The sequence below is a fragment of the Melanerpes formicivorus genome, unplaced genomic scaffold (genome assembly GCF_026170545.1).
Source record: "Melanerpes formicivorus ecotype bairdi unplaced genomic scaffold, bMelFor1.0.p_v2 SCAF_126, whole genome shotgun sequence".
Classification (NCBI taxonomy): domain Eukaryota; kingdom Metazoa; phylum Chordata; class Aves; order Piciformes; family Picidae; genus Melanerpes; species Melanerpes formicivorus.
Window position 1 is genome coordinate 885,825 of NW_027142478.1, and position 13,871 is coordinate 899,695.

Genomic DNA, 13,871 nt, shown 5'->3' on the forward strand with positions numbered 1-13,871 from the left:
TCTGCAAACTTGCTGATGACTGACTCTACCCCTTCATCCAGATCATCAACGAATATGTTGAAGAGGACAGGGCCCCGCACTGATCCCTGGGGGACACCACTGGTGACTGGCCTCCAGCTGGATGTGGCACCATTCACGACCACTCTCTGGGCCCGGCCCTCCAGCCAGTTCCTATCCCAGCACAGAGTGTAATGGTCCAATCCATGGGCTGACAGCTTAGTCAGCAGTTTGCTGTGGGGGACGGTGTCAAAGGCCTTGCTGAAGTCTAGGTAGACCACATCCACAGGCCTCCCCACATCCACCAGGCGGGTCACCTGATCATAGAAAGAGATCAGGTTGGAGAGGCAGGATCTGCCCTTCCTGAATCCATGTTGGCTGGACCTGAGCCCTTGGCCATCCTTCAGGTGCGCAGTTATTGCCCCCAGGATAATCTGCTCCATCACTTTCCCTGGCACTGAGGTCAGGCTGACTGGCCTGGAGTTTCCAGGTTCCTCCATCCGATCCTTCTTGTGCATGGGGACCACGTTGGCCAGTTTCCAGTCATCTGGGACCTCACCGGTGAGCCAGGACTGGAGGAAAATGATGGAGAGTGGCCTAGCTAGCACATCCGCCAGCTCTCTCAGCACCCTAGGATGGATCCCATCTGGTCCCATGGACTTGTGGATATCCAAGTGGCTCAGCAGGTCCCGAACTAACTCCTCATGGATTTCCAGGGTATTACTCTGCTCCCCGACCCCAACGCCCAGCTCCGGAGACCACTCGTCCTGAACTCCTGCCTTGCTGTTAAACATTGAGGCAAAGAAGGTGTTCAGGACCTCAGCTTTATCCTCATCCTCAGTAACTGTGTTCCCCTCCAGGTCCACTAGGGAGTGCAGGTTCTTCCTGCCCTTCTTCTTATTGTTAATATATTTATAAAAATGCTTTTTATTGTCTTTGACTGAGGTGTTCAGCTTCAGTTCCAGCTGGGCCTTAGCCTCCCTAATTTTATTCCTACATAATCTAACAGCTTCCCTGAACATACCTCGAGAAGCCTTCCCCTCCTTCCAAAGGTGATACAGCCTCCTCTTCCCCCTTAAATCCTCCAGGAGCTGCTTGCTCATCCAGGCTGGTCGCCTTCCCCGCCGGCTTGCCTTCCGGCACGTGGGAACCGCCAATTCCTGTGCCTTCAAGAGCTCCTGTTTGAAGTAGGTCCAACCCTCCTGAACCCCTTGGTTCATGAGGGCTGGTACCCAGGGGACTTTGCAGACAAGTTTTTTAAATAGGCTGAAGTTCGCCCTTCGGAAGTCCAAGGTGGAGGTTCTGTTGGTGCTCCTCCCAATCTCCCTGCATATTGAAAACTTCACTATCTCGTGGTCACTGCACCCTAGGCAGCCTCCCACGATCACCTCTCCCACCAGCCCTTCCCTATTGCAGAACAGCAGGTCAAGCAGAGCCTGTCCCCTGGTAGGCTCGCTTAACAGCTGTGTCAGGAAGCAGTCCTCCATTCGCTCCAGGAATCTTCTGGACTGCCTCCTCCCTGCTGAATTAAGTTCCCAGCAGATATCTGGGAGGTTGAAGTCACCAAGGACAAGATCAGATGATCTTGAGACAGACTCCAGTTGCTTGTAGAACAACTCATCAGCCGCCTCATCCTGGTTGGGTGGTCTGTAACAGATTCCAATCAGGATGTCAAACTTGTTAGGTTGTCCTCTGATTTTGACCCACAGGCTCTCAACTACCTCATCTTCCACCACAAGTTGTGTGGCAGAGATTGACTCTCTAATATACAGAGCCACCCCTCCTCCTCTTCTCCCTTGCCTGTCCCTCCTAAAGAGCCTGTAACCCCCCATTGTAGCACTCCAATCGTGGGTGCTGTCCCACCAAGTTTCTGAGATGGCGACTACATCATAGTCGCCCTGATGGATTAGGACCTCCAACTCCTCTTGCTTGTTGCCCAGGCTGCGTGCATTGGTGTACATGCATCGCAGCTGGGTTCCTGACTTCTCAACTGACCCTACCTTGCGCCCTACTCTTACCTCTGCAGAGGGACCGATTGCCTCACCCACCCCCTTCAGACCTAGTTTAAAGCCCTCCTAATGAGCCCTGCCAACTCCAGTGCCAGGACTCTCTTACCCCTTCTAGATAGATGCACCCCATCCGGACCCAGCAGGTCAGGTGCAGTGAAAGTTGTCCCATGGTCATAGAACCCAAAGTTGTGCCTCTGGCACCATCCCCTGAGCCAATTGTTGATGGTGTGGGTTCTCCCATTCCTCTCAGTGTATACCCCTACCACTGAGGGAACTGAGCAGAACACCACTTGAGCTCCTGCCCCATCAATCAATTGTCCAAGGGCCCTGAACTCCTTCTTAATTGCCCTGGTGCCCTTCCTGTCAATCTCATCACTCCCAGCCTGTATTACCATCAGAGGGTAATAGTCAGAGGGCTGGATTAATTTAGGGAGTCTCTTTGCAATGTCCCTAACCCCTGCCCCTGGTAGGGAGCAGACCTCCCTGTGGGATGGGTCAGGACGACATATGGGTCCCTCAGTACCCCCCAGGAGAGAGTCCCCAACAACTATAACCCTTCTCCCTTTCTTTGTGGAGCTAGTCGTTATAGCCGGTGGGGACCGCTTGGGCTTAGGCTTCCCCCCAGAGCTGGCCGTTACAGCTGGTGGGGTCTGCTTGGCCTTAGGCTCTCCTCTGGATGGCTGCTCCTCAGCCTCAGCCCTCTCATCCTTACTGCCCTCAGCCTGCAGGGCCTCATACTTATTATGCAAGGGCAGCGGAGGAGGAGGAGAGGGTCGGGGTGGATTTCTCTTGCCACCCCTGGCAGGGACCTGTATCCATCCCTCTCTGCCTCCAGGAACCCTTCCCTCAGCAGGGGAGATCTGCAGAGCCTTCTCCCGCAAGTCTAACTCCCTTTCGCTTTCCCTTATGGTCCTTAGCCTAGCTACCTCCTCCTTCAGCTCGGCCACTTCATCCTTCAGCTCTGCCACCATGCTGAGGAGAAAATTCACCTGCTCACACCTGACACAGGTGTCCTCTCCCTCCCCCTCTATTCCAAGTGCCAGGCTGAAGCACTCTCTGCAGCTGACAGCCTGGACTCCAGCATGTTGGTGAAACAGCTCTGTCTGGGCAGATGCTGCTTTTTTACCCTTCGTCCGAGTGACGACCATGATGCAACATTTGTTTTTTTGGTTTGGTTTTTGTGTTTGGGTGGGTTTTTTTTGTTTGTTTGTTTGTTTGTTTTTTTGTCACCCAGCCATTAGACAGCTACTGAACCACAATGGCACCGCGCGCACAGCCCGGGCGGCTTTTAAATCTGCCATGGCTGACGTCAGGCTCCCGTGACCCGTGCAGGCTCGAGTGAGCACGATCCTGCCGGCTCCTCCCCCTACTAGCAGTCCTCCCGACCCACGAAGCCCCGAAAGGAAAGCAAAAAAAAAACCCCGAGAAACTCACAGCTTAAGCGGAGCGGTTCCGGGCGAGCGGTCCCGATCAGCTACTGAGCCAAAATGGTTCAGTATCTGAACTAAAAGCAAACAGACAGGATTTGGGTAACTTTTGGGGTTTATTGAGACAATTGGTCAATGGACAGAGGATTTCTTACCCCAGGGAGACACAAAGCATTGGGGAAGAACCAGACAAAGCCCTGGCAAAGCCCTGCCCAGCTCCACTGGGAGCTCCAGCTGTGCTGACTCAGCACTGTAATTGTTCTCATTAGCAATAATTGGTGTTCAGAAGGGCAGGAGGTGTTTGTTGCTGCTGGTGCCCCCAGTCCCTGAGAACTGCAAAGGAAAAAGGGATGATTTTGGTGCTGGAAAGGCCCTCTCAGAGGGGTCACAATTACCCAACAGATTCTAGGTGGAGTTATGCCTCTGCTCCTGTGCAGCCTGCTCTCTGGTGTGGGTGCAGCGGTGCTTGTTGAGGGATCGCTTCTGGGTGAAGTTCTTGCCGCAGGCAGCACAAGTGAAGGGTGTCTCACCAGTGTGGGTGCGGCGGTGGCAACTGAGATAGCTCCTCTGGCTGAAACTCTTCCCGCAGTCAGCACAGGTGAAAGCCTTCTCACCAGTGTGGCTGCGGCGGTGATGAATGAGATTGTCTCTGCGGCTGAAGCTGTTGCCACAATCAGCACAAGTGAAAGACTTCTCAACAGTGTGGGTGTGGCGGTGGCGACTGAAAGTCGCCCTCTGCCTGAAACTCTTCCCGCAGTCAGCACAGGTGAAAGGCTTCTCACCAGTGTGGGTGCGGTGGTGCTGAATGAGAGTGCCCCAATGTCGGAATGCCTTGCCGCACTCAGCACAGCTGAAAGACTTTTCGCCAGCGTGCACACGACGGTGCTCTGTGAGGTGTCCCCTCTGGGTGAAGCTCTTGCCGCAGTCGGCACAGCTGTACGGCCTCTCACCGCTGTGGATGAGTTGGTGCTGGATGTAATCCGTGCTCGTGGTAAAGCTCTTGCTGCACACAGCACAGGGGAACAGATGCTCTCCAGTGTGGATGCGGCGATGGATGGTGAGACTGGAGCTGTGTTTGAAGCGCTTGCCGCAGTCCCTGCAGGGGAAGGACTTAGTGCTGTGCACACTGCGGTGCCGCCTGAGGGAAGATTTGTGAGTGAAGGTCTTGCCACACTCAGCACAGCTGTATGGCCTCTCACCGGTCTGGGTGCAGCATTGCTGGATATGCTCAGAGCTCTTGCTGAACCTCTTGCCACAGTCACCACAGATGAAGGGCCGGGGGCCAGGGTGAGGGCAGTGGTGCTTCACCTGCTCTGAGCCAGGTGGGAAGCTCTGCCCACACTCAGGACACTGATTCAGCTGCTTGGGTGGCACAGAGGGACCTGCTCTGGCTTCATTCTCTTCAAATTCCTTTTCCTCCTCATCCTGATCACCTTCATCCTCATGGTTATCCACCACTTCATACTCATCATTATCATAGTCATCCTTCTCCTCAGCATCACCATCCTCCATCTTGTCCTCTTTCTCTTCCTTCTCAACACCCTCCAGGCTGCACTTTGGCTGCTCGAACTTCATCTCTGGCTGCTGCTTCTCCTCCCAGCTTTTGCCTGGGTCCTTCTGTGAGGCCATACTGTGGCAGGAAGGGGTTACAGCAGAGAGATTAGGAACATGGAAGCACCTGAGCCCAGGATCACAAAACCTCACATCCTGCCTGGGACAAGACAGTCCCTGACTCCCAGCACTTCCCAACACCCAGCTGGAGGAGAGAATGCAGAAACCTTCAGTTTCTGCCACAGTGTGGGCTCAGACCTCTAATACCTGTGCTGAGACCCCAGGTTCCTGTGATCAGTGCCCTGAGGTACCCTGGGACTTAAAAGTGGTCTGGTCCCACTCTCCTCGAGCCTGGTAGCATTGGCAGGGTGGTTCCTGGCCCAGGCTCTGTCCTTTGATCTCTTCTGGCTCAGGCAATGGAGGCAGCAGCATTGACCAATTAAAGACCAAACCACCTCCAACCTTCTCCCACCACCCTCCATGTGCCAACTACAAACATCACCTCCTTCCACACAACTGATCCCAAGCCTGGGGAGTTCCCAAACTCCAACAGCTGATGTGCCTCAGAGGCCCTGGAGGAGCGAAATGTGGTGGGTAGGAGGAGGTGGAGGAGGCTGGGAGGTGCCCTGGGACTCTAGGATTCTGGGGGCTGGGGTCCTGCTGTTGCCCCACTCTGGGTTCCTTACCTGCTGGGCTGCTCCAAGGGGCAGATCTGCAAAGTCTGCTCTTCCACAGCACACAGGGGCAGGGATGATGGAGAGAGAGGGACACAGCTCCTGCTACAGAGAAGAAAAGGGCTCAGAGGGGAGCACTGATATGCAAGGGATGGTTCAGCACTGCCCAGGACCAGGCAGCACAGCTCAGCCTTGCTGGGGGCAGCTCCCAAGCCCAGCAGCACAGCCACAGCACACAGCCAGGGCTGATCAAGATGGGAGGCCTCAACAAGTGCAGACTCAGCTCCTTGCCCAGCACACAGCCCCCAGCACACACCTGCAGGCCAGCACCACAACACAGCTGCCTCCACACAGCCTCTCCCAGCCCTTGCCTAAAGCTTCCTCCCACTGCCTGCCCAGACCTCTGCTGCCTGCAGCTGCATTTGATAGCAGATCTTGCTCTGGACCAGCTCTCCTCCCTGGCTCTGCCCCAACCACATCCAGTCTGTGCTCAGCTCTGCACTGCACACATCTCTCTGCTGCCCACTCCCCAAGAGAAGATCACAGCAGCCCTCAGGACACACACAAAGGGAGCTTCATGATCTCTGCAGATGCAGCAAAGGGGGAAGGGACTTGGGCAGCTTCTTGCTAAACCTCTTCAGCCCTCACTGGGATGCTGGAGGAGTCCCTGGCTCCTGCCCAAACCTCACACCTCCAGCACCCTTCACACACCTGCAGTCCAAAGAGACTCACTGGAAAGAGTTTTGCTTCCTTCTGTCCCTGACCATTTCTCTCAGCTTGCTCTTTGCAGTTCTCCTGGAGCTGCCACTCCACAGCCCCAAGAGAAAAATGAGGTTGGATGGGAGGGCACAGTGCCCATGGGCTGCTGTTCATCTCCCAGCTGACACAGGCAGAGCTGCAGCACAATTCACTCCTTTCACCTCCTCAAATGCTGCCAGATTCTGCCATTCCCTGCACACACATTTGCCACCTGGGCCCTGCATCCTCTCCCCTTCTTGGGGGGACAAGGCCTAATTCCTGCCTGACCACTCCCAGGCCCTTCCCTCAGTCCCACCACATCCATGGCCCTGCTGCCTTGGCTCTCCCATGGCCCTGTGTCCCCCACCTCCACTGCCACTGCAGCTGGAAGGGTGGAGTGGGAAATGCTGTGGCTGAGGAAGCACCTAAGGAACTGGGCTGGAAGCAGCAGCACAAGAATGGAAGGGGCCTGAGACTAAAGGCTGGGATCAGCTGGAGGGCTGAAAGAACAGCACCAAGCCAAGGGGGGGTTACAGATGAGGGCTGGGGAGGGCCCCTGCAGCCACCTCAGGCAGCAACTGATGAGAGGAAGGGGGACAGAGAGGGAGTGAGACCTCAGGTGACTCCTGCCATGGGGGATGGCTGGGCTGTGTGGCTAGGAGCCCTGAGTGCCTGCTTGGGCTGTGCTGGATGTCAGGAGGGGACAGGAGACTGTCCTGAGCCAGGCAGGGTTTGGGGCTTTGAGCTTCTGGGGTCAGCTGCTGCCAGCACCATTGTAGGCCAGAGCCAGGCAGAGTCACACAGCTGCTGAACTAAGCCCTCCCACCCCCTGCAGCCTTCACTCTCCATCTCTCCATCCATTGCTCCATCTCCACTCACTTGCTGCCCTCTCAGAGTCCCCAGGGTCCCACAGCATCACCAGGGCTGATCTACACAGCCAACAGGGCCCAACAGAAGCCCCTGGATGAGAGCATGGAGGAGGATCCCTGTGGTGGGTGTAAGGCACCAGGATGTCTTACACCAGACAGTAGAGACCTCCAGAAGGGACAGCAGAGTCCAGAGGGACACCACAAAGTGTCATCTAGCTTACTTCATTCCCACAAGGCCTCTACAAAGGAACAGCACAGGATCTCCAACCTCCTTTGCCCTTCCTCTCTGCTCCCAGGAACAGCTTCTGGGATCTCTCCCTGCAGAGGAGCTTTGAGGCCTTGGCAATGCTGGCAACTGTGGCCTGCAGCAGCCTGGCTCACCTGGGAGCTGCCTACCTGAATCTGTAACTGCAGCTCTTGGGTATGGGGGAGGAGGGGCAGAGAGGCATGGGGGAGGGGGAAGGCATTTGGGGCCTGGGGTTCTGGCCTGCTTTGGTGGAGCTCTGGAGGAAGCTTTGGCCTAGGGAGGTTGCTTGGCTCCCGTGGCCCAGGCACACTATGGATTGTTGTGGATTGGATGCTTTGCACTGTAGGATGCAGCTCTGAACAGCACAGCCATGGAAACTGCCCAATTCTATCCAACCCTCTGGCCACAGCTTGGCATCAACTCCTTTCACAAGGCTCAAAGAGAGCCTCTCTGGCTCCTTAAACCTAAGGCAATACCCTGCAGAACAAGTTGGAGGAGCTCAAGGGGACAAGCTGCAGATGGGGCCCAGGGCAACCTCCTGAGCTTCAACAAGAGCAAGGGCAGGGTCCTGCCCCTGGCCTGGCACAATCCTCACAATCAGGACAGGCTGGGGGAGGAGGGGATAGGAAGCAGCCCTGCAGAAAAGCACTGGGGGGTGCTGCTGGACAAGAAGCTGGACAGGAACAGACAGGGGGAGCCTGCAGCCCACAAGGCCAAGGGCAGCCTGGGCTGCACCAAAAGCAGCATGGCCAGAGATGGACAGAGGCCATCCTGGCACTTGGCTCTGCTGAGACTTCACCTGCAGCACTGCAGCCAGCTCTGGAGACCTCAACACAGGAAGGACATGGATCTGATGGAGAGGGTCCAGAGGAGGGACACAAAAATGATCAGGGGCTTGGAGCAGCTCTGCTACCAGGGCAGGCTGAGGGAGCTGGGGGTGTTCAGCCTGGAGAGGAGAAGAGAAGACTCTGGGGAGACCTAAGAGTGACCTTCTGGTACCTGAAGGGGGCTCAAGAAGGCTGCAGAGGGACTCTTTGCAAAGCCTGCAGGGACAGCACCAGAGGCAATGGCTTCAAACTAGAGCAGAGCAGATTGAGATTGGAGGTGAGGAACAAGTTCTGCACCAGGAGCCTGCTGGAACACTGCAACAGGTTGCCCAGGGAGGGGCTTGAGGTCCCAGCCCTGGAGAGGTTCAAGGTGAGGCTGGACAGGGCTCTGGGCAACCTGAGCTAGTGCAGGATGTCCCTGATGACTGCAGAGGGGCTTGGACTGCAGCACCTTTGCAGCTCCCTGCCAACCCAAACCACTCTAGCATTCTAGGAGTCTAAGTGTAGCCTCCAGGGAGAGCAGGAAAAAGATGAGGCAGAGGAGGAGAAGGAAGAGGACAAGGAGGAGGAGAACCAAAATCCCTTCCAAACTCCTCCAAACCTCTGCCAAATTCCTGGAAAGCTCTTCCAGCTCTGCAGAGTTCATTCTGAAGAGAGCTGAGGGAGTGGCTAGGCTCAGGGATGTCTTGCACACTCTGCACAAATGCTCCAGAAGCTTTCCAAGTGCCCTCAAAACCAGCAGCACAGCTCTGCTGCCACACAATGCCAGGCTGCAAGGGACCCCAAGGCTCAGCTGCTCCAACCTTGCCAGCTGACACTGGACTGGAAAGGAGCTGGCCCAGCCCCCTGCCAAGCTGAGCCTTCCAACTCTGCCCTGCAGGGGAATCCACCACTGCCCTGGGGAGAGGATTCCAATGGCTGACTGGCAGGGAAAAGCTTTTGCCTCTGCAGGGCACTGTGCCACTTCAGCTCAACTCTTGCAGCTCAGAGCCAGCCCCCAAGCTCAAGAAACCCTGAGCCCAGCACCAGCCCCTGAGAACCAGCAGTGAACATCAGAACCACTTCCCAAGCTCAAGTACCAAGCCCAAAGCTCAGCACCAGCCCCCAAGCTCACACTCAAATCTAACATGCAGACTCAGCTCCTGGGCCTGATCAGAGCCAGCAACTAAGCTCAGAACCACTTCTCAAGCTCGACAACCAGCCCCCAAGCTCAGCACCAGCCCCTGAGCTTGAGAACCAGCAATTAAGGTCAGAAACCCTTCCTAAACTCAACAACCAGCCCCTGAGCTCAGAGCCAGCCCCCAAGCCCCAGAAGCAGCCCTGAGCTCAGGGAACAAGCTCCTGAGCTCAGACCCAGACCCCAAGGCCAGCACTACTTCCTGAGCTCAGAGCCAGCCCCTGAGCTCTAGAACCAACCCCCAAGGCCAGAACCACTTCCCAAGCTCAAGAACCAACCCCCAAGCCCAGAGCCTGACCCCTGAACCCAAAACCAGCAAGTAAGGTCAGAACCAATTTCCTTAGCTCAAGAGCCACTTCCCAAGCCCAGCACCAGCAACTAAGGTCAGAACCACTTCCCAGCTCGAGAACCAGCCCCCAAGCTCAAGAGCCAGCAACTAAGGTCAGAACAACTTCTCAAGATCAAGAACCAGCCCACCAGCCCCCAAGCTCACACTCAAATCGAACATGCAGACTCAGCTCCTGGGCTCAGAGCCAGCAGCTAAGGTCAGATCCACTTCCCGAGCTTGACAGCCAGCCCCTGAGCTCAGTGCCAGCCCCCAAGCTTGAGAACCAGCACCTAAGGTCAGAACTACTTCCCAAGCTCAGAACTAGCCCCTGAGCTCTAGAGCCAGCCACTAAGGTCAGAACCACTTCCCAAGCTCAGGAACCAGTACCCAAGATCAGACCCAGACCACAAGCCCAGAAGCACTTCCCAAGCCCAGCGCCAGTACCCCTAGCTCAAGAACCAGCAACTAAGGTCAGAAACCCCAAACTCACGCTCCAATCAAAAGTGCAGACTCAGCACCCAGGCTCACAGCCAGCAACTAAGGTCAGAACCACTTCCCAAGCTCAAGAACCAGCTCCCATGCTCAGAAGCTGCCCCCTAGCTCAAGAATAAGCCACCAAGCTCACACCCAGCCCCCGAGCCTGAGAGCCTGCCACTAAGGCCAGAACCACTTCCCAAGGTCACAGCCAGTCCCTGTGTGCAAACACCAGCCCCCAGCTCAGTGCCAGCAACTAAGGTCAGAACCACATCCCAAGCCCAGAGCCAGCCCCCAAGCCCAGAGCTAAAGAACAACATCCCGAGCCCAGCCCCAGGCCCTGAGCTTGAGAACCAGCAACTAAGGTCAGAAGTCATTCCCAAGCTCAGAGCCTGCCCCCAAGCTTAAAACGCAGCAGCCAAGCCCAGAACCATTTCCCTAGCCCAGAGCCAGCCCCCAAGCCCAAGAACCAGCAACTAAGACCAGAACCACTTCTCGAGCTTAACAACCAGACCCCGAGCTCACACTCAAATAAAAAGTGCAGACTCAGCTCCCAAGCTCAGGATCAGCTCCCAAGCTCAAGAATCATCAGCCAACATCACACCCAGCCCCCAAACCCAGACCCACACCCAAGTTCAAGACCCAGCTCCCAAGCTCAACCTCCTGCCCCTCTTGGGGGCACCACAGCTGCACACAGCACTCCAGCTGGCAGCACACAATGCTGCCAGCACAAAAACCATTGCAGCAAAAGCCTCAAGCTGTGCTCAGCTGCCAAAACCAAAGGGACCTCAACTTGGCCACAAGAGAAAGGACCAAACTGAGCCAAGACACTGATCCAACACCCAAGGCTGCACAAAACAACCAGCAACAGCTTCCAGCAACAGCAGACCTGCAGCGGGGCTGCAAAGCTCTGCAGAAGAAAACCACTCCAGAAGGGCTCCAGGGCCCCAGGGATTGCAAAGCCCAGGCTCTCACTCTCCTCCTGCACAAGGAAAGCTTCACTTGCCCACAAGAAGCCAAACACTTCCCCACACCAAGCCATCCACACCACTTGACTTTCAACCTCCTTCAAGCCCTTGCCTGCCAGCAGCACTTCCTCAGCCCACAGCTCCAGCAACACCACAAGGCCTTGAAGGCTCTCCTGCACTCCACACCTCTCAGCCACACCCACACCCCTTGGCCACCCACAACCCAACAAGCTTCCTGCTCACCACTTCTCTTCCCAAGCCTCACCTCCCTTTGGCCCTCTCAGCACACCACCAACTGACCCCAGAAGGCTCCAGCTGGCAGCACTGCTTGCAAGAATCCCAGGCACTTCCAAGGGCAGACTAGGAGCCCAGAGGCAAAACCCAAACCTTTCCCCTCCCCACAGGACTCTCTCCCATTTCCCATTCTTCCCAGCACCTCCAGCACCTAAGATGCATTTGCTCTGGGGCAGCTTCCTCACACAGCCACACAATTGCCTGGCCTGCAAAAGACCTCTCTCAGCACTGAGGCCAACTGCCAGCCCCAACACCACCAGGGACACCAAACCATGGCCCCATGGCCACACCTTGCTGCAACACCTCCAGCCATGGCCACTCCACTGCCTCCCTGGGCAGCCTCTGCCAGGCCCTGACCACTCTGCCACCAAACTCATTCCTCCTCCTCTCCAACCTAAGCCTCCCCTGCCACAATTTCAGGCCAATTGCTCTCCTTCTACCACCTGAGACAAGGCACAAGAGCCCAATCCCCACCTCACTGCAGCCTCCTTGCAGGCAGCTCCAGAGGCCAAGAGGTCTCCCCTCAGCCTCCTCTTCTCCACACTAAACACCCACAGCTCCCTCACCTGCTCCTCACCAGCCCTGCTCTCCAGACCCTTTCCCACCTTTATTGCCCTTCTCTGCACCTGCTCCAGACCCTCAAAGTCCTTCTTGGAGTCAGGGGCCCAAAACTCACCCCAGCATTCCAGGGGTGGCCTCCCCAGGGCCCAGGACAGGAGGACAATCCCTGCCCTGGCCCTGCTGGACACAGCACTGCTGAGACTTGCAGAGCACTGCAATTGCTTTGCTCACTTGCAGCAATCATTTCCTTCCCTTCCCAGCTCATTGCACAGCAAAGAGCAGCAAGGGAATTGCTTTGGCTTCTGCTGAAGCTCCTCCAAGGAAGCTGCAGGACTTCTCACCACCAAAACCATCAACAACAGGCTGCCCCCAGCCCAAGCCAAACCTTTCAGTCCAAGTCAATGCAGGTCCTCAGCCACAAGCAGACACTCAACAGCTCAGCCTCATTTGGCTGCCTGCCAGCAAGCATTTCCCCAGGGGCAGAGCAGCTGCAGCACAGCAGTCTGCTTCTGACCATGCTTCCTGCCAGCACAGCTGACAAAAGCTCTGCACAGCTCTCAGCCTGCAGCCACACAGCAAAAGCTCCTCCTGCCCTGAGCCTTTCTGTGCTCAGGAGGCCTGCAGAGAAACTGAGAATCCCTCTGCAACCCCCCAGGGAATCTTTGTGCCTCAAGAGCTTGCAGAGCACAGAGGCCTTGGATGCCACCACCCCCAGCACAGCCAAACCGCCCCACAGCTGACACCAGCCCCAGGCGCTCCCAAGCTCAGGCTCAGCACAGCACCCACGCCTGACACCCCCACGGCACCCAGCACACAGCCTGCCCACAGCTCCCCCCCGCGCCTGGCCCTCAGCCCAGCCGCTGCCCTTCAGCACAGCAGCCGCCCGGCACCTGCCAGCACAAAGCCTCCAAACCCCCAGGGCTCCCCCACACACCCCCACAGCAGCCTCTGCTGCAAGCCACACCCCACGCTCACCACCACCTCTCCTGCACACAGCAGCCCCCACAGCGCCGCTGCCACCTCAGCTCTGCTGCCAGCCCAGCCCCCAGCACAGGGACACAGGGACACAGGGCCAGGGACAGCCCCTGCAGCCCACCAATGGCTCCGCCTGCAGCACAGCAGCAGCCAAAGGGGGCCTGCAGCTGCCCCCACCAGGGGGAGGCAGCACCACAAGGAACCCCACAGACCCCCACCGCAACCCCACCCGCGGCCCCGCAACCGCACAGACCCCTCCCAGAACAGCACAGACGACGCTCACCGACCCTGCACACCTCAGCCCTACCCCACAGCCCCCCCCACCAGACCACCCTAAACACCGCAGACCCCCACAGCCGCACAGAGGTCCCCACAATCACAACGTGCCCCTCCCCCAACCGCAGGGACCCCAAGCGCCAAGCTTGCAGAGCTCCCCCGGACCTCACAGACCCACCCCCACCCCGTACCCCACTGATCTCCCCCAGATCCCACGGACCCCCAACCACATATCCGCAGAAGCCCCCAACCAAACCCCACCGATTCCCCCTAGATCCCCGCAGAGGCTCCCCCCCGCCCCAGCCCCACCGACCCCTACACCACAAACCCTTCCCCAACCCAAGCGACCCTCCCAACCCCTCCCAGCCCCCCAGAGAGCATTCCCTGATCGCCATCCCATGACTCCCAACTCAGCCCCAGAGACTCCCTCACCCCACCTAGACCCCAGGACAAGAGCGAAGCAGAGCAGCAGAAGGAGA

At 57.2% G+C, this 13,871-nt stretch overlaps 2 protein-coding genes across 2 annotated transcripts in view; both read right to left on the minus strand.

Annotated features, from left to right (window-relative positions):
• Positions 1–13,871, minus strand: part of LOC137456464 (zinc finger protein 850-like) — a 262,080-nt gene that overhangs the window by 158,240 nt on the left and 89,969 nt on the right. The window lies entirely within an intron of this gene.
• Positions 3,839–5,693, minus strand: LOC137456496 (zinc finger protein 883-like). Its single transcript, XM_068167961.1, has 2 exons — positions 5,671–5,693; positions 3,839–5,063 (listed from the first exon to the last, which is right to left on the minus strand). Exon 2 carries the CDS (start codon positions 5,060–5,062, stop codon positions 3,839–3,841), a length of 1,224 nt encoding a protein of 407 aa, XP_068024062.1. The 5' UTR covers position 5,063; positions 5,671–5,693.

Coding starts and splice junctions, on each gene's coding strand:
- LOC137456496 (XM_068167961.1), bottom strand. CDS start 5,062: ATGGCCTCACAGAAGGACCCAGGCAAAAGCTGGGAGGAGAAGCAGCAG.